At 35.6% G+C, this 24231-nt stretch overlaps 3 protein-coding genes across 11 annotated transcripts in view; 1 reads left to right on the forward strand and 2 right to left on the reverse strand.

Moving 5' to 3' along the window:
- LOC122573288 (neural-cadherin) overlaps positions 1-11286 on the forward strand; it is a 239176-nt gene extending 227890 nt beyond the window's left edge. For both annotated transcript variants that reach the window (XM_043739405.1, XM_043739406.1), the window contains 12 exons: positions 121-453; positions 543-749; positions 1271-1542; positions 1618-1823; positions 1978-2120; positions 2227-2838; positions 2961-3261; positions 3498-3687; positions 3783-4024; positions 4278-4493; positions 4570-4725; positions 4877-11286. In XM_043739405.1, the coding sequence (XP_043595340.1) occupies positions 121-453; positions 543-749; positions 1271-1542; positions 1618-1823; positions 1978-2120; positions 2227-2838; positions 2961-3261; positions 3498-3687; positions 3783-4024; positions 4278-4493; positions 4570-4725; positions 4877-4986 (2988 nt within the window). In that variant the 3' untranslated portion in view covers positions 4987-11286. The remainder of the gene's footprint in view (positions 1-120; positions 454-542; positions 750-1270; positions 1543-1617; positions 1824-1977; positions 2121-2226; positions 2839-2960; positions 3262-3497; positions 3688-3782; positions 4025-4277; positions 4494-4569; positions 4726-4876) is intronic.
- Positions 11287-12349: 1063 nt separating this feature from the next.
- On the reverse strand, positions 12350-14690 carry LOC122573331. Its single transcript, XM_043739521.1, has 4 exons — positions 14457-14690; positions 14254-14352; positions 13405-13550; positions 12350-12684 (listed from the first exon to the last, which is right to left on the reverse strand). The coding sequence occupies exons 1-4, from the start codon at positions 14688-14690 to the stop codon at positions 12516-12518; spliced, it is 648 nt and encodes a 215-aa protein (XP_043595456.1). The 3' UTR covers positions 12350-12515.
- An 882-nt stretch (positions 14691-15572) lies between these two features.
- Positions 15573-24221, reverse strand: LOC122573607. Of its 8 annotated transcripts, none has more exons than XM_043740227.1 (4): positions 17180-24221; positions 16654-16752; positions 16350-16539; positions 15573-15788 (listed from the first exon to the last, which is right to left on the reverse strand). In XM_043740227.1, exons 1-3 carry the CDS (start codon positions 17426-17428, stop codon positions 16357-16359), a joined length of 531 nt encoding a protein of 176 aa, XP_043596162.1. In that variant the 5' UTR covers positions 17429-24221; the 3' UTR covers positions 15573-15788; positions 16350-16356. The 8 variants fall into 8 exon arrangements, with proteins under 8 accessions (XP_043596162.1, XP_043596159.1, XP_043596157.1 ...); XM_043740224.1 differs by having other exon boundaries at positions 15573-16539; positions 17180-17518; positions 18861-24210; XM_043740222.1 differs by having other exon boundaries at positions 15573-16539; positions 17180-22265; positions 22342-24209.
- Between the last annotated feature and the right edge of the window lie 10 nt (positions 24222-24231).

Genomic DNA, 24231 nt, shown 5'->3' on the forward strand with positions numbered 1-24231 from the left:
AATATCACATTAATCTGGTTAAATGAATACTCAAAGAGTTAAAGATTTCAAAGTTATTATTCAATATATAATTATAATTAAAGGTTCATATAATTTAACTTGGTCGAGTTCGTTTCACAGGGACAATCACCAGACACAGAAATAGGCAGAGTTTACGTATTCGATTTGGACGATTGGGATTTACCGGATAAAAAGTTCTACTGGGAGGGTTTAGAGCACGCTCAATTCAAGCTGGATGAGGACACCGGTATGATTTATATGAAATCAGGCACTCACGACGGTAGATATCATCTACGTTTCAAAGTCTACGATCGGAAGCACACGCAAACAGATGTCCCAGCAAACGTGACAGTCACGGTGAAAACAATTCCTTTCGAAGCTGTATTAAATTCTGGTTCGGTTCGAATATCTGGTATAACAGACGAAGATTTCATTCGTGTTTGGGATTATAAAGTAATTATTCTATTTAATTATAGGCCATTAACTCGTTCCTTTTTATATGAAACCTATATTTAATGAATTTTTCATTTTTTCTCTTCCAGTCACAAACTATATCGCGTAGCAAAGCAGAATTATTTAGAGATAAATTGGCGCATTTGTTAAATATCGATAGAGAAAATGTAGACGTGTTTAGCGTTCAACTACGTAGAATGCATCCACCGTTGACAGACGTCAGATTCGCGGCCCACGGATCGCCGTATTATAAGCCTGTAAGATTGAATGGAATCGTACTAATGCATCGTGAAGAAGTAAGTTGAGATGAATTAATTCATGGCATTTCAATTTGTTACAGTGTAAATAATTAAAAATTTGCAATCCAAATCCTTTTAAGATTCTAAATCTTCCCGTTGAATATTTTTGGCTTCTAATTAAATGGAATATCAGTGAAAATATCAGATTATTATAAATATAGGAATATTGGATTATTTCACCTTTTAACAAAATTTTGTATCAGAGATACATCTTTTTCATAGGGATATGTACTAGGGATGAATCCTATTATGAAGGAATTATCAATAACATTCAATCCGATATTATCACATAAATTAATACTTAATGAAATCAATAACAATATTTCATAAATTGGATATTGTTTTTACTGAAGCAAGATTTTCATGAAATGATCTGTTTTATAATTTATAGTAATAAATGACAAGTCTCCAAATCGCAAAACCAATCAAAATTAAATAAAGACTAAAATATATTTCAAACGGTGTGATTCACGCTTAAACAAATCAACTTGATTAAAAAATAATTTTAATTCAATTAGATCGAGAAAGAGGTCGGTATTAACATAACGATGGTCGGCATCGACGAGTGTTATTACGAGAATGAAGTATGCGAGGGTAGCTGCACAAACACCTTGGATATTAGCAGTTTACCATACATGGTCAATGCAAACAGAACCGCTCTAGTGGGTGTGCGGGTGGATGTAATCGCTGAATGTACATGCGGAGCTCGGAACTTCAGTAAAGGGGAATCATGTAGAAACAGCCCTTGTTATAACGGAGGTCGTTGCGTGGAAGGCCGATTTGGATTATCGTAAGTCTATCAACTCGTGAAATTTAGCTTTGTACTAGCATATTAATTTTATTTAATGTATTTTTTACTACGTAGATGTCAGTGTCCTGCTGGATATAATGGTCCAAGATGTCAGCAAACTGCAAGAAGTTTCCGTGGAAATGGCTGGGCTTGGTATCCTGCACTAGAAATGTGCGATAACAGTCATCTGAGCTTCGAATTTATCACTAAGAAACCTGACGGATTACTATTATACAATGGGCCTATTGTTCCTCCTGAGGCTGACGAAATTATGGTTTCTGGTAAGCAGATATAGATCATAAGATAATAATAGTTTTCTTAAGGTAATAATAGCTTCCTCTATGATATCTTTGCCGGAATTTAAGTCCAATAAATCAGTGATTTTTACACTAACGAATGAAATAACATACCATTACGTAATGTACGTATTTACAGATTTTATATCCGTTGAACTGGAACGTGGAATACCTCGACTGTTGATAGACTTCGGTTCTGGTACTTTAGAGTTAAAAGTGAAACCGAAAAGAACTTTGGACGACGGAGAATGGCACAGACTCGACATCTTTTGGAACACGGAGGTCAGAATTATCTTTTAAATAGAAAGGATAAGGTTACAACTAGATTACATCCAGTTTGCAACGATCGCTTGTAATTAATTCCGCGGAATTCTATTTTACTTTACAGACGGTGAAATTAATCATCGATTATTGCAAATCCGCGGATATCTCAGAACCGGAAGACGGCACGCCACCAGAATTCAACGACACCAGTTGCCAAGCTCAAGGCACCATACCACCCTTCAACGAATATCTAAACGTAAACGCGCCACTTCAAATCGGTGGTTTATATGTCGAGCAATTCGATCCAACTCATTACAAATGGAAGCATATGCCAGTTGGTAAAGGTTTCGATGGCTGCATCAAGAACCTCTTTCACAATAGCAAGCTTTACGATCTAGCACATCCTGGATTATCAAGAAACAGCGTAGCTGGCTGCCCTCAAACCGAAGAAATCTGCAACAACCAGGAGTCCACCTTCCGTTGCTGGGAACACGGTACTTGCGTAGGAAGCTTCACCGAAGCTAGATGCCAATGTAATCCAGGATGGACTGGTCCAGGATGTATGACATCCACTATACCAACGACATTCAAACCACAAAGTTATGTCAAATACGCGTTGTCGTTCGAACCGGATAAATATTCCACTCAAGTACAACTGAGATTCCGCACCCGAGAGGTCCATGGTGAATTGTTTAGGGTCAGCGATCAGCATAATAGAGAATACGCTATTTTGGAGGTGATTATTCACGTTATCACATTTTAGAAGTGAAAATAATATTCATTTAAATAAAGAAAGGAAAATAGCTAATTAAATTAATAAAATATTCAATTATAGTTATTGCATCTTTTAATTTCCAGATAAAGGACAGCAGGCTGCACTTCCGTTACAATTTGAACAGTCTGAGAACCGAGGAACGAGACATATGGCTGACTGCGATAGCTGTTGATGATGGACAGTGGCATACAGTTAGAGTATCGAGATACGGATCAGCTGCGACTTTGGAATTGGATGGTGGTGAAGGAAGAAGATTCAATGAAACCTTCTCCTTCGAAGGACACCAGTGGCTGTTGGTTGACAAACAGGAAGGAGTTTTCGCGGGCGGCAAGGCTGAGTACACTGGAGTTCGGACGTTTGAAGTGTACGCGGATTATCAGAAAGGTGAACATTTTATAATTTTTGATAATCAAGTTGAAGAAGAATAGAAATAAAGACTGTGGAAAGTGGTATATTCAATGATATGTAGACGAAAGTTCTTGAAACAGAAAGGTGCAAAATTAAATAGTTAGAAAGGCATTATGTGATAAAATACAAAAAATAAGATGCAATTATAAAAAGACTTCAGTGTTCACAGGATGATGTGAGGAGGAAGTTAATATAATTTTTCATTTGAACAGGATGTCTCGATGACATAAGACTAGAGGGCAAACATCTTCCATTACCACCTGCTATGAATGGAACACAATGGGGTCAAGCAACAATGGCCAGAAATTTGGAAAGAAATTGTCCTTCGAATAAACCCTGTGCCAACGTCATTTGTCCAGAACCATTCGAATGTATCGATCTTTGGAACGAATACGATTGCACGTAAGTATTGTAAAATTTAAAGAACGCCATCTTTAATTTACATATATGTATACATACGTATGATTTGATAAATCTTATCTCGTCTATGTTCCTAGATGTGGAGAAGGAAGAATTCCATCGCCTGATAGCAAAGGATGCATGGACAAAAACGAATGCATAGATTATCCTTGTTTGAACGGTGGTAGATGTATCAATCAAGATCCACGCTTTAGATATAGATGTATTTGTCCCGATGGTTTCTGGGGAGAAAATTGCGAGCTTGTTCAAGAGGGACAAACATTGAAACTCAGTATGGGAGCTTTGGCAGCTATTTTAGTTTGTCTTTTGATTATTCTTGGTAAGTATCGCGTGGACAAGATGTATTGCACGCGTAAAATGCTACAGAAGGAAACATAACTTTCTAGAATGAAAAATTTACACACTAACTAGAACAATTCTACTATAGTTAATCAGTATCGTTCCTTTAATATCCCTCATCCATTAAAAATGAAAATAAAATGTATCTTTACGAAAGAATAATTGAAACATCAAAAGAATTAAAAAATCAACTAATACAGAAAGTGATTAATGATATTCGTATTATGTTGTAGTTCTCGTCTTAGTATTTGTCGTCTATAATAGAAGAAGAGAATCTCATATTAAGTATCCTGGACCTGATGACGATGTGAGAGAAAATATCATCAACTACGATGACGAGGGTGGCGGAGAAGATGACATGACCGCATTCGACATTACCCCGCTTCAAATTCCTATTGGTGGCCCGATTCCAGAAATGGGCGGGAAGCTACCGCCATGTAAAATACCATGTAAGTAATTCTCGTTGTTATATATATCCAAGATAACGGATAATCGGGTATTGATACCATTGCAAATATTTTACAGACACACTAGGACCAGAACCAAACGTGGGCATCTTTATAGAAGATCACAAGAAAAGAGCTGACAGTGATCCAAACGCACCACCGTTCGATGATCTACGAAATTATGCATACGAGGGTGGCGGAAGCATCGCAGGCTCATTGTCATCGTTAGCTTCCGGTAACTACTTCTGTTTTCGTTTAACATGAAGAATGAATGAAAATTAAGATTACCAATTACAGATTCTTTGCAAAAAGGATACTCGACTGTTGCTTGATTCACCTATAAAAGTAAGACAAATATATACGAATAATTATTTTAAAATCAACAGGAACAGACGACGAGCAGCACGAGTACGAGTACTTAGGTGCTTGGGGACCGAGATTCGACAAGCTAGCCGACATGTACGGACCGGCGGAAGAAAGCGAAGAAGAAGACTAAGAATATCATAAAGGATCTCTACAATCTGTAAGCTCGCACGATTTGTACACCCTCGGAGAAACAGTGTTTGCGTGAGCTTAAAAGAGAAGAAGGAAGAAAAGAAAAGAAGAAAAATGAAGAAAGAGACTATCTCCTAAAAAAAAAACGTGTGTGCTCGAACGAACTTTCTATTACGAAGACGAGAGAAAAGGAGACGTACGACAGAATGAAAGAAACCGTAAAAACCAGTGTTTTTTGCGTTATTCGAGCAACAAAGACGTTCCGTTTTGTTGATGAAACAAGTGCACGTTTCCAGGCGCATATTTTTTGCGATGTGCACACGCGAACAAGAACGAGGCGGCCACACGGTGTGCGCGATTACGAGAAAATGAAAGAGAGAGAGAGAGAGAGAATAATTAACATCCTCCGATCGAAATTTTATAAAAATGAAGCTACTCGTCGATGTTGATGTCGATTTCACGAAAAGAGCTTTCTATCCACTTCCCTCAGCCGTAAAAAAAGAAAAAATAAACGAACGTTATCGCAATAAGAATCTCTGTCGAATCATGGTCAATCGTCACGACACACCGTAGGTGGCGCATAACTCTCGAAGGGTGTAATACCTATCTGTATAGCACGTTACGCGTATACGTAGTGAATTCGCGCGTGTCAGCCTGCACGCGAGACTTTTCTATTATAATAAAATAAATCTATATATATATTATATATGTACGATTCATTATTTTTAGTCACAGTCATAGTTACTATTTCTCGGTACAACCGTTCTCGATGTCTCGGTATTCGATCGGTTAAAATTATCATCGGCGCGACAGCATCGGTTCTACTGGAATTATATTCGTGAACACGTTACTACTGCCAGCCGTGCGCGTGATAGGTCGTTTCTGTTTTACCTCATCTAGATTGGGTCATCAAGTGGCCGTATATGATACTTTCAAGGGCATTTCTCATTTATCCGTCTTCTAAATCCCACTGAACTTATTCATCGTATTCAGATGTTAGCTGGCGGGAATTTTTTCGTTTCTTCCGCGAACGCGCACCGGCTAATAGGAACTCCCCGTGTAACGTACCATGAATTCGTATATTGACGTTGTTGAGTATAAGGGAAGAGAGATCTTGAGTAAAATGGTTCATTCGCGACGCCTTCCTGGTTCGCGCGATGCGAACGATCCTAATGTGGTCTATCGTATTAAAAATAGGGATTATTTAAGAGAGAACGAGAGAACGAGAGAGAGGGAGAGAGAGAGAGCGAGAGAGAGAGAGCGCGCGCGAGAGAGAGAGAGAGAGAAAGAGAGAGACACGTTTAGTTGTTGTTCGCGAGTCGTGAACCATCCTCATCGTTGTCATTTTCGCCGTCACTGTCACCCGCATTAGTTATTGATAGTATTATTATTGACATTACGATAAATATATATATTATAAATATGGATTTATATAAATAAATAAATGAATAAATATAAATAAATAAATATATATATATATATATAGAAAGAGAGTTAAAGAAGAGAGAAGCGCACGGCGGAAGACAAAGGGTACTGCAACGTGTGCGGCGAATGAAAGTCCGCATAAACAAATTGAGAATTACCGCGCGCGTATGTAATTATAATTATAATATTATATAGCGGTATAAATATAAATATGAATATAAATATATATACATATATATATATTATATATAAATGAAAGAATCGCATACAAACGAAAACACATTGAAAAGAAGATTAAAAAGACAAAAATTAACAAAAAAAAAAAAAGAGAAAAACAGAGAAAGGAAGAGAAAAGAACCGTAATGGTACGATACGAGGGGCCGGTTGTCGAGAAAAGCTCACGATTCAAGTCTCGACGTAGGATTAATATTTATTTTCTGTCGATGGTCGAACCGGCCAACAAGTTGCGATTACATGAAAGAAAACAATGGAATGCAAAAGTACAGAAAAAAAAGAAAAAAGAAGAAAAATGAGAAAAATGAGAAGGAAAAAGAATGGAAAGAAGAAAAAGCGGAGGAACGAGGGAAGAGAATAATCGGCGAGCGTGCGAAAAAGGAAATGACGCGAAAAGTCCCTTCTACGTCGCAGCATTGATGGCGAGTTCGATACCGCAAATGATTTCGTTGCTCGATCAATGCCCGTGATCGATCGTAAGCGAAAAATCGTTTATGCTACGACGATAATAAGGATAGCGTCAACCTAGTGCATCTCCATGCATGTGTCTCGACTGATTTGTAAAATTCTCTACGGAAATATTAATAGTCAATTTATCGATTAGGTGAAGCTCCGTCGGATCGAGTGATCCGGGCGTGTAGTGTTTAAGCACTTGTACGAATATTGTAAGTAACGTCGTGTATTTCGGTGTGCCGGTGCCGCTCGTAATGTGCCGCGATCGGTACCGAGCATCTCTGTATAATTGTCCTACCAAGATTCGTCGTCTTGCGTATCGTTTCCCGGCAATATTTGTGATATTACGTTTACCGCGCCCGTTGTCTTCGACGTCCGTTTACGTCTGTTCCTCATGAGCCTCTGAGAACATCGAGAAACACATCGAAATCTCACTTTAAGCTACGTTCACATTGCACGTACATTCGTCCCCATATCTCTTCTTTCATTATTTTTCTCTGGATGTTGCCACCCTATATGTTGGCCCGAGATATTCGTTTATGTAGATACGATAACTTATAAACCTCTTTTCTTGTGATTATTCAAATTACTTGATTTGAAGATCACGGAGGAGAAAAATGATAAGTCACATTTGTTTCTCATACGAGTAATTTTAAAATCCAGTACCTTCTCAACTAATCACATATCTGTAACCTTCTCCTTTTAACCCCCTTTTAACCACTAAAAAGAACTTCAAGATCAGAAAATCAACAAAGTTGTACTTGTCGTATTTTTCTCCTGTACTTTTCGTTTCCAAGTATCACGAGACTTTCTGCCGATTCTCAACTAAATTGCGATAGATTGCAACAAGATTCTAGATATTGATAAAGTATCGTTTTCAAATGCTCTATATTGTTAAGATATCTTCTTATAAAATTGTTTCCAACGATAACATTCGTAATGTCAAACAATCCGAATTTCTATTATCACTTCGATTATCCGTAATCGTTCTTTCAACGACTAAACTTTCCATTCTATACTGTCCAAAATGTAGCTGAGTGTTTGTCAAAGATCGTTAATTCGAATTCGTTGCCTCTTTATCAACGGAAACAGATTTTATCCTTCTCGACATACCGAGACCGCTACACTTCACGTTTCTCGATGTCGATAGGTTCTTTACCATTGAATTATCGTTGTTTCATTATCTCACCGTCCTCCTTCGTAGTACACCATTTCGTTTCTCCGGCCATTCCTATCGTCGATTTTACCCCGCCAAGTAGATTCTAAGCAGAGACAGTATTCGACGGACTGGCGTTACAGGAGGACGAACGGTTTATCGTTGAGTAACTGATAATGAGTTGAATAGCGCGCACAAGCGCGCACGTGTGTGTACAGTGGCAAAAAAGAAAAAAAAAAAAAGAAGAAGAAAAGGAAAAGAAAAGAAAAACGGTTGTCGCGTGATTTTTGAAAAGAGTAACTCGCGAGATTAGAACGATCCTCGATTTTCTTGGAGATTGGCTTTGCAAGAAGGAATTAATAAGTCCCCTGATAATACCATTACTCTAGGACATCTCCCTTTATTTGATAAACAAATCCAATTAGATGCAAAGCATTATCAAACTATCGGACATTTTTTTAAATAATAGATACGTTAAAAGAATAATAGGAAATATTACGTTCGTTTCAACATATTGTCGAAAACATAACGTGTATGCACATTCATTTGTCAACATCAGGCAGTAGAAACGTGGATATAGTAAGAACGTTGTTCATTAAAGCGAAGACATTAATTATTCTTCATTACGTAATTACATGTAACTGTAATGGTGTAACATAATTTTAAAAAGATCTAAATGTTAGTAAAGTCAACTTCCGAGACTCACTTTTACAATGCGCAAGTTTTCAGCGTCATTCGACTATTTGATACGAAGCGTCTATCTCCATTCGCTTGACCTAGGCACCTCGAAAAACTTGCGCGATACCTAAAAGGACGCAGAACCTTACGAACAGCAAGTCAACGAAAAATTATGCAATTTTTTCGTTCTTATAAAAATTTCATCTCCTTGCTCGTATTACGAAGCGAAGTAAAATTTCTATGTAAAATAACGCCGAATACATACATTCACTTCGACAATATGAAAACATCTCATATTTGCGATCGAAATGAAACAAATGGTACATCGACGGGCTAGCAAGCTGTGTTTTATCATCGTAACATCTTCGTTAAACTGAAACTCTCGATACCGTATATTCCTTAGTACATATTTTTATATAACTTTAAAGCGAAAGCAGTTCGTAAGGTGCAAAGGAAATATTGTTCAGAGCCCGCTAATCATCTGACGTAAATATATAATATTTGCAAAACGTGTCAGATTCGTTGAAGAAATATTCGTTACGATTTCATTTGCCACTGATGGAGCGTGTTTAGTTGCGAAACGTACAAAAGAGAGAAGAAGCTGTTGACGCGAGTTTGAGGAAGGATCGAGTAGAAAGAAGGAAGAAAGAAACGAACGTTGCGACGAAAACGTTCCTTATCCTCATTCCATAAGATCGTTTTCGTGGTTGGTCGAAAACAATCTCTATTTTTAAGAAATAGAAACTTAAGTAGCTTCGTTTTTAGTAATTAATACGAAATTCTGTAGCCAGCGAATATTTATAAATCTTTCTGTTTCTAACGTATATTTAGAAACGTTCTCTTCGTATTTTCCGTTTATTTATATTTATAAATGACGATTAGTAACATAGCCTGAATTTTGAATAATAGCAATAACGGGTTTCTTAATACATTGTAAATGTTCGAAGCGTGTCACGAGTGACGAGTAAGTGAGTTTAGAAAAAGGAAATCTGTAAATTTTGTAGAATAATTGTGAATATTTAACGTTTCTTTATGTACGCGGTAATTACCAACACTTGTGTCATTTATATTTTTAACGTCACGACGTATATATTAAACAATGCACTGATCATAGAAGACGATTCATTATACGAAACGAATTTAATTTCATCGAATCAGCATATCTTTTATACGAAAGAAAGAGAGAGAGAGAGAGAGAGAAAAAAAAGGATACTCCTGACTAGACGACAGCGTTCTCAGGATCGATTTACTTTTCAAGCAATATCGTTTGTATTATACACCGGATTTCATGTATTTCGAAAATGATAAACTTTACAGCCGTCGAATTGCTTGAACGACCCAAATGTCAGCGTCGATCGAACGATATTAAGTTAAGGTACCATTTGAGGCACACACGGCTCAACTTTTTTACCGAAACCGAGTTAGCACGTGAACAAGACGTCGAGATGTATTTAAGAATAAACGAGAATGAAAAGAAAAATATCGAAAAAGAAAGAGCGAAGCGTACTTATGTTTGAGAGGATCTCAAAATGTTGAGATCGGAAAATGACGAATGTAGGTATCGAGTTTTCCGATCGAGGCGAATAATCTGTAGAAGAAGAGAAAACGTGAAAGAATGGCAGCCACGCGAACTCACGTTACATATCTGTAAAACTTTTTTCCAAGCACTGCCTAATCGTGCACAAAGAACCGAAGCAGCTCATGCCTCGATCTCAAACTAATTGAGATTGAAACGGAACGACGCAAAGATAATATCTACAACGGCACTAGTCCGCTTTGATCGAATGCTCAGCGACGACAGAAACTTTTTCTTCCGGGTTCGGAATTCTTTCTAGCTGTCTTTGTTCGTTTGTCGTCGTCAGAACGCTTTTCAACGAACGCAGTTTGTATTTGCGATGGCGAGCGAGTGAGACACGTCTGCGTATATCGAAAAACGAAACATTGCTCACGAGAATGGGAATATTCGGTTGCATATGCGTACTTGTTGTATCTTTTCCTTCCTATTCGATATGAAGTCAACAATTTGAATATCGATACCGTCTTCTCTTTTTTACAGTATCTACTTACAATAACTTTGAAAGTAATTCTAGTCAAAGAATTAGAATATTTTTAATTAATATATCCTAACGTTTTTCTTTTATCGATAGATTAATAATATTTCGATTAATGTGTTACATTTTTATTTCAAAATTTCCTTCAGATCCGAGATATATGCTTCTGTCTATATAACTTGCTCTTAATGTTATAATTCGTTTAAAGACGATTTTTCTTCGATATTGTAATATTTAATATAATCGTGAATATTGTATTATCCTGATTTCCTATTACAAAGGATTAAATTAATGTCGCATCGCATCCAACAAAAATATTTCTGGACATCGAGCAAGCAAGTACTTTTTCGCATTGTCTTGGTCACCGCTCCATCCCACTCCGACCTTCCTCCCGAAGAAATCGATAATTTATAAAAACGAAGAATCAGTGTGGCGCGACGCAAGAAACAGAAAAGAAAAAAAAAAAAGAAAGAAAGTATATCGAGGAAAATGTAAAAGCACAATCGAGGAGCCGACTTATTATCGTCGGTCAGCGATAATGGATAAATCATTGTAATATATATACTTCGGTGACAAAATGATTGTAACGCTGCCACTGAACACATCCCGTGTAGTACAATTACCGTATATATAGTATTCCACAGTATACTGGTACACACCGTATTATTAATTGAATTGATATTTATTAACGATTAATTATTACATTATTATCACTATATTATCTATACCATTTGTACTTTGCATTTCAGTTGGAATGAAATAAATGCCTTCTTTTTCATAAAAATAAACCAACCGTAGTATTTTAAATAATACAAATCTAGATAAATCCCTAGATAAATTTTCTTCAGTTTCTTTTTTTAAATCGCGTCCTTCGACAAGATATTTTCTTTTGCCTAGTCAGAATGCAGAAATCGCTAACTAACGTTACCTTGTCATCATCCTCATAGAAGACAAATTCCATAAATAGCAAGGAAATAGCGGTGATGGAGTATGAAAAGGTACGAAGAAGGAACAGATTTATTTGACATAAAGAATACTTGTACTCGCAAACGTTTAATTTTTTTCCACGTCTGAAATACATCGTTTTTCATTTCGAACAATATTTTTCTTATACTGTGCATAAGTTCGAAAAATTGTTTAAATCGTCGTTTCTAAGGATAGACGTACGATAGCGTGCAAAAATAATGAAAATAAAACAAGCTAACGATGTAGAAGCATTTAATATCATACAGATATTTAACTGTTGCGATGTTTCAGTACAGCTATTTAACTGTTAATTGTGAAAATAAATTACTATCAGCGAAAATGCGTGTTTAGAGGAAAGTTTTAGAGGATACGACTGTGAGAGATAAGTATGACGCGAAGATAAGTGAAAGGATGAAGTCAAAAGTCAAGAACTGGTTGAAATTACGTCAATAAGCGTAATATACTCGAATGATTGATTTACCGTTTAATATGTTTTATAATTCTAAAAATATTTCTCACATTTTTCCTCTCTTAGAGTGACTTCGTTCAGAACATTAATTATTAAAATTATCTACTGCTATTAACGCCACTTTTACTATTACTTCTTTTACTGCTTCTCCTACGAACTTTACAACGGCACGCTTTGGTTTCTTCGATTAAAAATGGAAATTCTTGTTCCGCTCTTGCCCACAATTTCTCTTGAACGTGAGTTAAGAAACACATTGTTCCACAATCTCTGTAGAAAAACAGATTCAATTTTCAAGTGATATATTTGATCCAGCAATATTTGTTCGATTTTTTGCAAATTTTTGTTCATCCTCGTCGCGCTCGACGTTACGTACGTACAACATTGTATTTTAACAGGCTCTCTTTCTTTTCTTTTTCTTTTTTCAACAATACATTAGAACAGAAGATTTCGTTGTACGGGTTACTTTTATTATTAATAATTCATGCGACGAGACGAAAGATCGTCTCATAGTTCTAAAGCAATTCGATCCTACAGGAGGTCGAATCAATTTTTCGTTTCGATATTAAGCCAATTTAATTACAACGAAATATATGTAGAAATACTATGAATAAAACAAGATTTATATGCTAACTTCAACGGATTTTCCGTCTCACACGGAGTGCTAGGAAATTGTACGTTAAGAAATTTCTTAAGAGCTTTTATATTTATGAAGGTTTATATATCTGATTAGTGAAGACTGGGATAAATCGGGGATATTGCACAGACAAGACAGAAACAAGACTACGGAAATAAGAAAATGTAGAAAAATAGTGGGAAGATGTACGTGAATCAGAAGACGGATCAAATAAAGGAAACTTGAAGAATCAGAGGAATTCAAAAGTCAAGATAGACCAAGTAAATGAAGCAAATGAATCGAACAAATCGATCAATTGGATATAATGAACTCGATCGGTTTAACTTGGTCGTAATTATAAACGAAAATGGTACCTAAGGATATTATAATCCACAGCATCCACAACGTGAAGCGTAAGTATAAGAAACGTAGTTGACGCAGTGTAAGTTAGAACAATGGTCCAAGATTTATTCGTTAAAAACGAAACCGCTGCATCTTCCAGTCCAAACCGTCGAAGCGTCTACTTTTTAAAAATCAAATACATTCTCGTAAATATCAATCTAATTTCACAAAGCGTATATTCGTTTCAATTATTTTTAACCTATTTAAACCATTATGCTATAACCAGAGATGAGATGCCAAAGTACTTGGAAGGGAGGATGAAGTGGAAGGACAGGAAAATTATAGCCAGATTCAGGTGTGGAAACGAGACCAAAGCGAAGGAACATTGGAAAGAGGAGGGAGAAAAAAGGTGCAGACTATGTGGAAGGGAAGAAGAGGACCTGAGGCATTTAATAGAAGAATGTGAAATAACAGGAGGAGCAAAGGACATGGAAAAAATATTGAATGGGACTGGGGAAGGACTAATGGACTTAAGAGCAATAACAGAGAAAAGAAGGGAAAAGGCAATACAAGACGGGGTGGAATGACAGGAAGGTAGTACAGCAAGGAGGAAAAAAAAAGACCAAAGTGGCAACAATGTGTAGTCATAAGTTGCAATAGTTTGTAGGCATAACTTGCGATAGATTGTAGGCATTAGTTTTAGATTACAGGTAAGAATATGCTAAGTGCAATAAAAGAAATGTTTTGTAAAATCAAAAGTTCGTGCAAAGCCGAGAGGCACGGACTAAAATAAAATAATAATAAACCATTATGTTTATGACATTTCTAAGGTGTTACTCTTTTTCTAATATCGTATGGAATATTAAATATTAAAATATTACATAACAGATACAGGACGGTAACGTTGTCGATAAGAGGACGTCTATCGGTGTCCAAATACAGGCCAATGCGAATTCCAGGATAAATGCGGTGGCTAAAAACTAGAAATAAGCAAGTGAAACAAAAGTTTGGCGGGTGAATAAAATCGTTACAAAAGGTATTGTTCGAGAGAACGAATGATAAAAATTGGTCATCGCCGACTAACCTCGTACAGGATCAGAAAAACCATTTTTGGTGCGTGAAAAGATCGTGGAAAGAGCGTAGAATTTACGATAATAATATATATACCAATGCTGAAGAAAACCGAACTAAACGGTGGTCCTGATAGGAGCGATTCGCAATCTTCGTCTTCCATAGCATTGGCGAAACATGTTCGGAAAATCTGAAGTCCGAAAATATTTAGCAAGAGCGCCCAAATAGTATGAAGCAACTTTGCCATTCTTCGTTTCTAGCTGTCTTTCTCAAAATAAATATTTCAAACAGATTATTAAAAAGGACTCGTTAAAACGTGTTTCACAAATTAATCTACAAGACGTATTGTACGAATTACCTTTCGATTATTGGTGTTCGATAATCGAAAAAACAGATGGCAGCTTTGATCTTTAAATATTTGTTCCACTTAAATGTAATACTGGAAATGTAATAGTTGCAAAAATTTGTAACGTTTAATATGGCGATATAAATTTATCAGGAATACTTTAAATACAGAACCATTATATGTGTACGATTGCAAATATAACAGATACTACGGAAACATAACGAAAGATGAGATGCCAAAGTACCTGGAAGGGAGGATGAAGTGGAAGGACAGGAAAATTATAGCCGGATTCAGGCGTGGAAACGAGACCAAAGCGAAGGAACACTGGAAAGAGGAGGGAGAAAAAAGGTGCGGATTATGTGGAAGGGAAGAAGAGGACCTGAGACGTGTAATAGAAGAATGTGAAATAATGGGAGGACCAAAAGACATGGAAGAAAACACTGAATGAGAATGCAGAAAGACTAACAGAATTAAAAGCAATAACAGAGAAGAGAAGGGCAAGGGCAATACAAGACGGGGAGGAAGGACAAGAAGGTAGCACAGCAAGGAGGCAAAAGACCAAAGGACAATAATGTGTAGTCATAAGTTGCAATAGTTTGTAGTCGTTAGTTTTAGCGGCTAGAGATAAGAATATGCCGAGGAGTGCGATACAATAAATGTAAGAAATATAATTCGAATGTTCGTCCAAAGCCAAAAGGCACGGACTAAAATAAATAAATAAATAATAATAATAATACATGTGTACGATTCATGAGGAATTATTAAAATTGCAGTATGGAAAAATAGACTTTATTACAAATATACAAATACAAAGTTATAGAATAGACAAATACAAATCAACGAAATTCGATAAGTTACATCTCTGGTTGCTTGTATTTACTTAAGGAATCTGTGCTGCACATAAATTTATATACAAACCAATCGGTCACTTCTGGATTTGCAAAACTAATCCTTTTCCTTTTACATTTACAGAGAGCCAATAGTCCATTAGTTCTTTCCCTAAGTACAAACGATGCACGATCATTACGATTAAATTATTCCTATCGGAAAAATTGTTGACAACTTTAAACTGGCACGTTTTAAATTCTCCCCTTTGTATTCGAAATACATCGTGTTACATTTATATTTGCAGATTTAAATAAAATTTTTAATTTCGTAAACCAAGGGGTTTCTGAATGATTCGAAGAAACTTGTAGAATTGTGTCAACGTATACTAATCGTTCCTCCTAGTAAGCCAGAATAACTATCGTACAATGACAAATAATATCCCTAATAAAATGATAAAGATTAGGCTAATACGGTACACTGTCGAAACTTCTTTTCCTGCAAATTTAATGCGTAAAGTTTCAATTTGAAAAATGAAGGGAAGAATCGTAGAAAAAAAGGAAAAAGAACAAAGTTACTGGACCGTGTACGGTACACGATAATTTTAATTACTTAAATTCTTGAAATTGTACTCAAGTTAAATACCTATACTAAATAATTATCTCGTCATTTAACTGTGAAATGTTATGTTTAAATCGTTCTACGACATAAGTGTCTTATAAAACTAAACATTACTGGTTCACTACTTGGCCCAAGTGTCCAAAATCGCGTCCAAGGATTCGGTGGCATCCAGCATCCAAACGAACGACAATACGGACATGCAGAAAGCCATATGCGTTGCAGCACAATCTTTCGCCATATAATATGCAAATTCAGTTAAAAACGAGTAGCGACTTAATCCCAACACTGTGTTCAACCATAGCAACTGGAAAATACAGTTTATTTTTTTCCAGAGATACGGCAAACATTTTGCCCAGTTCCTAGTTGCCTAGCTCCATAGAATTTTAATAACAAATAACTTTTCTGTTAACAAACTCACACATTTACTGGATTCTTGGGTCAAACAATAGATGACGTGCATGAGTGGAACCCAGATAGCGCGTGTGGTTAAGTTTGTAGTCAATGCTGCAACCAACATCTAGACAAAAATAAATGTTTCATGAAGTTTGTATAAAATATTTTTATATCGTTTACTATCTTTTTTATGTTATTATTATTATTATTTCCATTATAATCTAAATTATAAAATAATGTGACAGATCTTACGATCGGATATGTTGTTTCATCGCTATTTATAGATAAGAAGTTGAGCAGGAAAATGATAAGTACAAACGAACGAAATCTTTAGTTTGACAAAATCATGCATAAAGTTAAACTCTAATGTAAATTCTTCTAAACATTAAAACAATTATAATGCAACGCGTAGGGAGTTGCTTTTGAAGGACAATAAATTTACGCTACTTTTCCACCGAGCTCCTCGTATGCGAAACAGACGTTCAACGTGTGTACAAAATTGTAATTAAAACGTCGTTAGATTTGTTAAAACATCAAATACCGATACTTACTTCGTAAATGTAAAGAAGTTGAATAGGTGGTTCTTTAAGCGTTCTAGGCCAAAGTCTATATTCCGCTAAGAGGCACAATACGGAAAATATGAAAAGCACCGACGCGTAAGACGGATCGAACGGAGTACTCTCTTCGTCGAAACATAAGCCAATTATGCAAATTTGTCGAAGATGAGTGTACATTCCTGTTACTACCACCGCTACCCAATGAGGATTGATGTACCCTAGGTATTCCTTCACCGTATCCATGTCCTGATATTAAACTTTATAGCGTTGTTACCGTAAATCGTATTAATTTCCCATAATCTTTCAGGATGTCTCGTCGTTTGAAAAGCAAAGCTGAAATGTAAAGAAAATTTATCGAAAAGCAGAAAAATCTTTATTCAAAGCGAAGTTCTCCAAATATGTTCGACTTATGTTGAAACTTTTTCCTTGTAAGAATCTAGAATGACGTCCTTTTCGATCAAACGCGAAAGGAAGTCTCAAGAAATATAAAAAGAAAACCATTGAGCGGTTGTTGGACAAAGACAAAAAGTAAGGCAATTGAAGGAAGAAAGGACAGGGAGCAAAGGACGACGTACCGTTAAATATTAGTCTGTAAAATCGAAGAATGCATCTGTGACGAGGAAATAACGCGCGGAATATAATTTTCTCCGTATTGTTTTTCTTCTTGACGCAGTATCTGTTTGGGAGAGCTACATATATGCGAACGACCTGTTACATTAAACAAACAACTCTCCTTGAACCGTGAAGAGACAGCGACTGTAATTGTTCGTAAATTAATTTTCTACACCGTCAATTTAACATTCTTGTACATTTCTTCTCTCATCAACGAGGTAGGTTATGACATTTATTCTAAGGAGACAATAAAACTCAACGCCTTCTCGAATTTGTTGACGTGGCAGAAACCGAGCGATGACAATTTCACGCCGATACTTTGCTACAAGAAAATTACGAACTTTCAGTTTAAAAGTATACTAACTTGGAACGGAAGGTTCGCGTACGTTATCATTAGAAACTTATCAATCAGACAATTCCCAAGTCTTCCGTATAGTGCAATTCTATAAATTTATGAGAATTTTTAATGTATATATGTAGGTACATAAGTACGGATTTAGAGATGTGCTTCAGAGCAAAGTCTACGTTTCAGGTTAATGCGATTTCCTTGTGTCAGAAATTTTCCTATATCCACTGTCAGTTCTACATCATAACATTTTTCTTGTTTCTTTCCTTTTATTTTTATACTGTACGTAATTAATCAGAAGCACCATAATGGTACTTGTAGAATGGAATTTTAATTTTATTTCGAATTTCCAAGATTTCCGTATCTTGCAATTCTATAAATTTATGCGATTTTTTAATGTAAATATGTAGGTACATAAGTACGGATTTAGAGATGTGCTTCAGAGCAAAGTCTACGTTTCAGGTTAATGCGATTTCCTTGTGTCAGAAATTTTCCTATATCCACTGTCAGTTCATAACATTTTTCTTGTTTCTTCCTTTTTATTTTTATACTGTTCGTAATTAATCAGAAGCACCATAATGGTACTTGTAGAATGGGATTTTAATTTTATTTCGAATTTTAATTAGAATTGAAAGAACATATCGTTGTTGTAGAATTAATAACGAAACAGAGAAATAATACATTTCGAGAACAGAAATATCCAAACATTCTTTTTACCAAAATAAGTGCAGAAAAGAAGAGGTCATTCATAGGTATTACTCTTGACTGTGGTGATTCTTAAAGAGGCTTCATTTCCTGAATCGGCGCCGTTTTACTTGAATATCACGCACTCATACATAATGCATTACATTTGCCGATAGCTTTTCCTCTTGCCAGCGTGAAAACGAATGGCTGCGAATAATACACTATTTCTTCCGCGTCATGCCTCCCCTAAGTATAATCGTTAATCATGTTAACATGATTTTAGTAACAGAAAGTGTAACGCCAAATACATATTGTTTAACAAAACTTGGCAGACATAATTAACATAGGACTTTTTTAAACTTAAAACGTTCAAATGGAAATTTAGTAAAAATATAAAATGGATGACGTTAATATAAAGACGAATTTTTTAAAATTCTAATGTTAAATTGAAAAGCAAAGCCTTCTTTATTTCTAAAACAATTTGACCGACTGCTTTGATATATTTTATTTCTCGCATTCTGAATTCAGGTAAATTTCAATGTTCAATGAAAATGTCGAAACTTGCGTTTTAACTTCCATCGATCTTTAATTTTAATTTCAATTGAACAGAACCACCGTATGAAATATTTCATACGAACGTACACTTTTTTTAATCTGGTTTCTAGCATAATCGCTGAACGAAAAGCATGTTATACATTTTCTCGAATTATACGAAAGAGATATAGTAACGATTAGTAATGTCAAACAGAGACATATTAATAGCAGTAGAGTGATCAAAGCTGTTAAGAGGGAGCTGAATATGATGACTGAAAGCCGGTGGTTTCTTGTGGTACAGAATAGACGAACAACTTTAGTCAAAGGAAATGGTGAACCATGAGACACCAGGAAATTGTCTTTCCAGGCTTGAGTCCTTCTCTCTGTTAATGACATTTTCTCCGCTATAAGAATTGACTGAGGGAATCCAAAAGGCCAGTTAGAAGGGAAAATGAAATAATTTTATCCTGAAATAAATGAATCCTTTCAGATGAAGGCAAACAATAATTTGACAATTGCCTTTAATCGAGTCATAATTTCTAGAATTAAGGCAGAACATTGAAAACATGTTTCTTCATATCCTTAAGACAGGACACCCATCATTTTGTAAAATGTGCAATGTCACATTAACGATAAATTGATCCTGCGATAAAAGAGCTATGTAGACAGCAATTCGATGTAAAATCCAATATAAAGGACAATTTAAAAGATTATAAATCAATACGAAAGCTGCTAAATGGCTCCAATTACGTAACAATCTATAATCGTAACTTTCTGTTCTTTTAATTAAACACTAAGTCGTTCATGCGACGAAAAAGGAGTCATTTTCATGGAAACGCTTGATTTTTAACGAAACTCAAATTTATTTGATCTTTTTTTTTATTTATTTATTTTAGTCCGTGCCTCTCGGCTTTGGACGAACTTTCGATTTTTACAACACATTATTGCACTTAGCCTATTCTTACCTCTAGTCTAAACTAACGCTTACACTCTAATGCGACTTGTGCCTACACACTATTCCCACTTATGCCTACACACTATTGCCACTTTGGTCTTTTTTCCTCCTTGCTGCGCTACCTTCCTGTCCTTTATTTGATCTTGTCAATCGATACAAATTTTTGTAATTGATGCCATCGATCGCCAATGCTCGTACTTTTCGCATAACTAAACTGGTAGCTGGAAATAGGTTTGTCGAACTGAGAAATAAAATGGCCTGATATAACGGAGAACATGTCCTTAGAGGCAGAAGATTATCCAAGACGATGGTAACCATGACGACGGCACAGTGTATCGAGGAAAAGTACATTCGTTTCTTGGCTTTTCGACGACTGAATAAGAGTGGCGAATCGAACAGGGAAAATTGAAGGCACAGAAGGAAGCTCGCTCGAGTAAAAGTTGGTAAGAAGAGAAAGAAGAATTCTCTGCTGTCCTCCCTCGATGAGAACTCGGCCACTTTACCCTCTTTTCTCTTTCAACCATCCAGAAACCCCTTTGAACAAGCACCCAGCCATTACTTTCCCGCATTTATACATCATTCTACCACTCGTCAGATCATGATTTAACCTCGTGATCTATTATTCTTCGTGGGAATTAATACGTCGTCAAGGTAATGATCAAAGTTATATGATCGTTATAGTGAATTTCTGTTACGTTATATCGAACGATTGCGACTGACATATAATAAAACTTTTTCGTTGCATGTTACATGTTATAAGTCTAATGTGAGTTTCTGCTGAGATGTAGAAACAAATTCACCCTTTGACCTATCCATTTTTGGAATCGTTGATATTAAATAATCGAGGAAATATGATTTATTATACATAAATTCGTTAATTATGTACCAGAATATGTGTCATATATCAAATATATATAAAAGTACGAAACAAAAAGAAGGACATGAAATCTTCTGATCAAATATATATTTAATTACACATACAGAATAATACAATTATCAATATTAATGTTATAAATGGTAATATTAAGAGATACTAAACTGATAATTAATTAATTTTGAATATATACTTTCAAAATACGTATGTAAAATAAAACTTACGTACATTGTCAGGCTGCTCGCGTAGCATAACAGATTCGCTAATTATTTCTTATTTTCGTCCTCTCGACGTCTTAATCAACGAACAAGCTATTACCGTTAAACTGCTATTTTCATGAAACGACATTAGCAATACACTTAGGTAGGTTTTAATACAAGGTCTCCATGTGAAAGTAGATCTGTAACGCAGTACCATAGGCTATGACCATCCAAGCAGTTAGGTATGCTTCTGTGCGGTCGAAGAATTTCTCAATGTTATTGATATTATCGTAGGATGACTCAGACTCTATCACGTATGCCTGGTAATTATTATATAAACTGCAGCGTATTGAAATAAGTAACAATAAACGAAGATAATAAACCACGATAAAGAGCAAGTATATAATAAATAGATATTTGTAATGGCGCTCCGAAATTATTACGTAAAGTGCAACGAATTGCAATGGTTAAAATAAAACAATATATAAAATATAATAATGCAATAAAATAATACGAAAGTAATCGATTAGAAACCATTATGCAATAAATTGGAGCAGAATTTAAATTTCCTAGATTTCCATTCATCTAAAATTTTTAATGAAATTTTCGGACCATAAAACGTACGGATTGATAACAGGATGTCTTTTCCTCGATTCAACACAAATCCAAACACAAATATTATGAAACCTTCGGGATATCCCAAGTATCGAGTCAAGAACGTAATTCACAACGCATACGTACGTGCATCAGGATCTTGGAGTGGCGCGCGCGCGCACGCTTTATCTCGGACTTTCCGTTTCCATCTGAATGAGTCAATGCTGTTTCGCGTGAAATTCCAGGGGACATTTTTGCGCGATACGTGGAAGGGAAAAGCACTGGAAGTAGAAGTGGAAGTGAACGAGACACGATTCCGTACATGCCATTGACGTAGTTCTACGATTAACCAGCTACCTCTGTTTCATTAACGACCTGGTTTCACGAAAGACGCGAATAAACGATACTAGTAATTATCCCAATTCGGGGAAACAGTTCGTTGACAAGCAGCTACCCAGTCCGATGAACACTCTGAAGCTACAGGTTTTCAGCTATTCGAACAACTTGTTGATCGTCGACACATTTTACGTCTTACATAATCTGGGTCAAGAGTAGCTCTAAAATAATTTTGTCTCAGGTTGATCGTGAATTCGTTATGAGTTGATTTAATTTCATAATTAATATTAAAGAGACGTGCGAAGAAAATCATGACTAGATTAAAAAAAGGAAAATTGAAATAATTTTTATATTTGATTTTGTCGCAAAAATTTTTCCGGCTTAAATCTCATTACGAGAGAAGGAAGAATTCAACAAATTTTTGTATCTATATAACACTTAAAAAATCATATCTTTAATTATTAATATATTTAACATTAAATAATTACCCGTTGCTAGATTTATTACGACTGTGTTCAAATATTAATTTGCAGATTTTTCGTTGATAATCATTTTTTCTTTTTTTTTTTTTACTTGAGTGTCAAATCATGTGTTCGTTATATCGCAACTTTCACATTTTATATTACATATTCATCTATTAAATCGTCGTTTTAATTAATTGCTTTTAGGCATGGTTTTTCGCAATCTAATTGAACAGTTTTAGTAGATGATATAAAATATAACTTCACGTAGGATACAAGTATCGTAAAAGTTGAAACTGCCACGAATGAATAACTGTCGCATACCGAGGAAAACTAAAAATCTCGCTGCGACACAATTTTACAAGATATCCGTTTCAACGAAACAGCGCCGACTTTGAAAGTATTAATTCGATTTTCCTGTCTGAATGGCGCCTTGATTTCGAACTTGAAATCAAGTTATAATTCGCCTCGGTACAGCTACCTTTGAGTTTCAAAACGTTATTATGCTATTAGATCGTACTAAGATACCTTGTCGTTCTATGTATTTCGTTCAGCTTTAGTTCTGATCTCTGATCATCTCTTCGAAAACTCGCGTGTACGCGTGAAGTACATGAACTATAAATATTTTTGAAATTTGACGATTCAATTTTATAGACTTTGGTATTTAAAGTAAGAATCTTTAAGTATGTATTTTTTTTTTTTTTGTTAACTAACTGAAGGTAAGATATTTTTAATAAGCTATTTTTAATATTATTTTTAAGAAATATGCAAATTACAAGGAAACTTAGTATATCCGTATCGGTGTGATAAAAATGAACAAATATCTCTGAGGGAAAAGAAATTTAAAAACGTCATAATGTACTACGTGTCAGTGGTAAATTACCAAAACTTACGTAACTTTTCCAAAACACCAAGCTACGATATAACGAGAAACGTACGTCGAGACAATAAGGAAATTAATGAGAGCCATCGCGTCAACTAATGGAACATAAAAAGCAATAATAAAATATTCCAACTAATGAATCTTCGCTTTCTGAAATTAATCTTGCATTAAACCGATAAATATCCACAGCAACGATGATCACTTCACGAATAAAACTCATTGTCAGTCCGATAAAACTCATCGCAGAAAGTCCCACTCTCCATCGGCGAAATGCCCGGCGAATGCTTAACAAAATAATTTCAATCTTCGAATAGTATGATTACACGATTACGAACGAGATCCTCCGATTAAATCCTAACAAAATACTCCAACATGCCCGAAGCAATCCAACCGGCAATCATCAGTTACAATGGCCCGGTCAGAAATCACTCGACTGGCATCGAACAATTAACAAAGTTGTTAATCCTGACTTCGCGTATCGCCGCACCAACTCTAATCAAACTCGGTAGACTCGACTTATCGATCCCCGGCTTGGTGTTCGGATCGATCGAATCGCCAATTCAGGGA

This window comes from Bombus pyrosoma, linkage group LG12 (genome assembly GCF_014825855.1).
Source record: "Bombus pyrosoma isolate SC7728 linkage group LG12, ASM1482585v1, whole genome shotgun sequence".
Taxonomy (NCBI): Eukaryota; Metazoa; Arthropoda; class Insecta; order Hymenoptera; family Apidae; genus Bombus; species Bombus pyrosoma.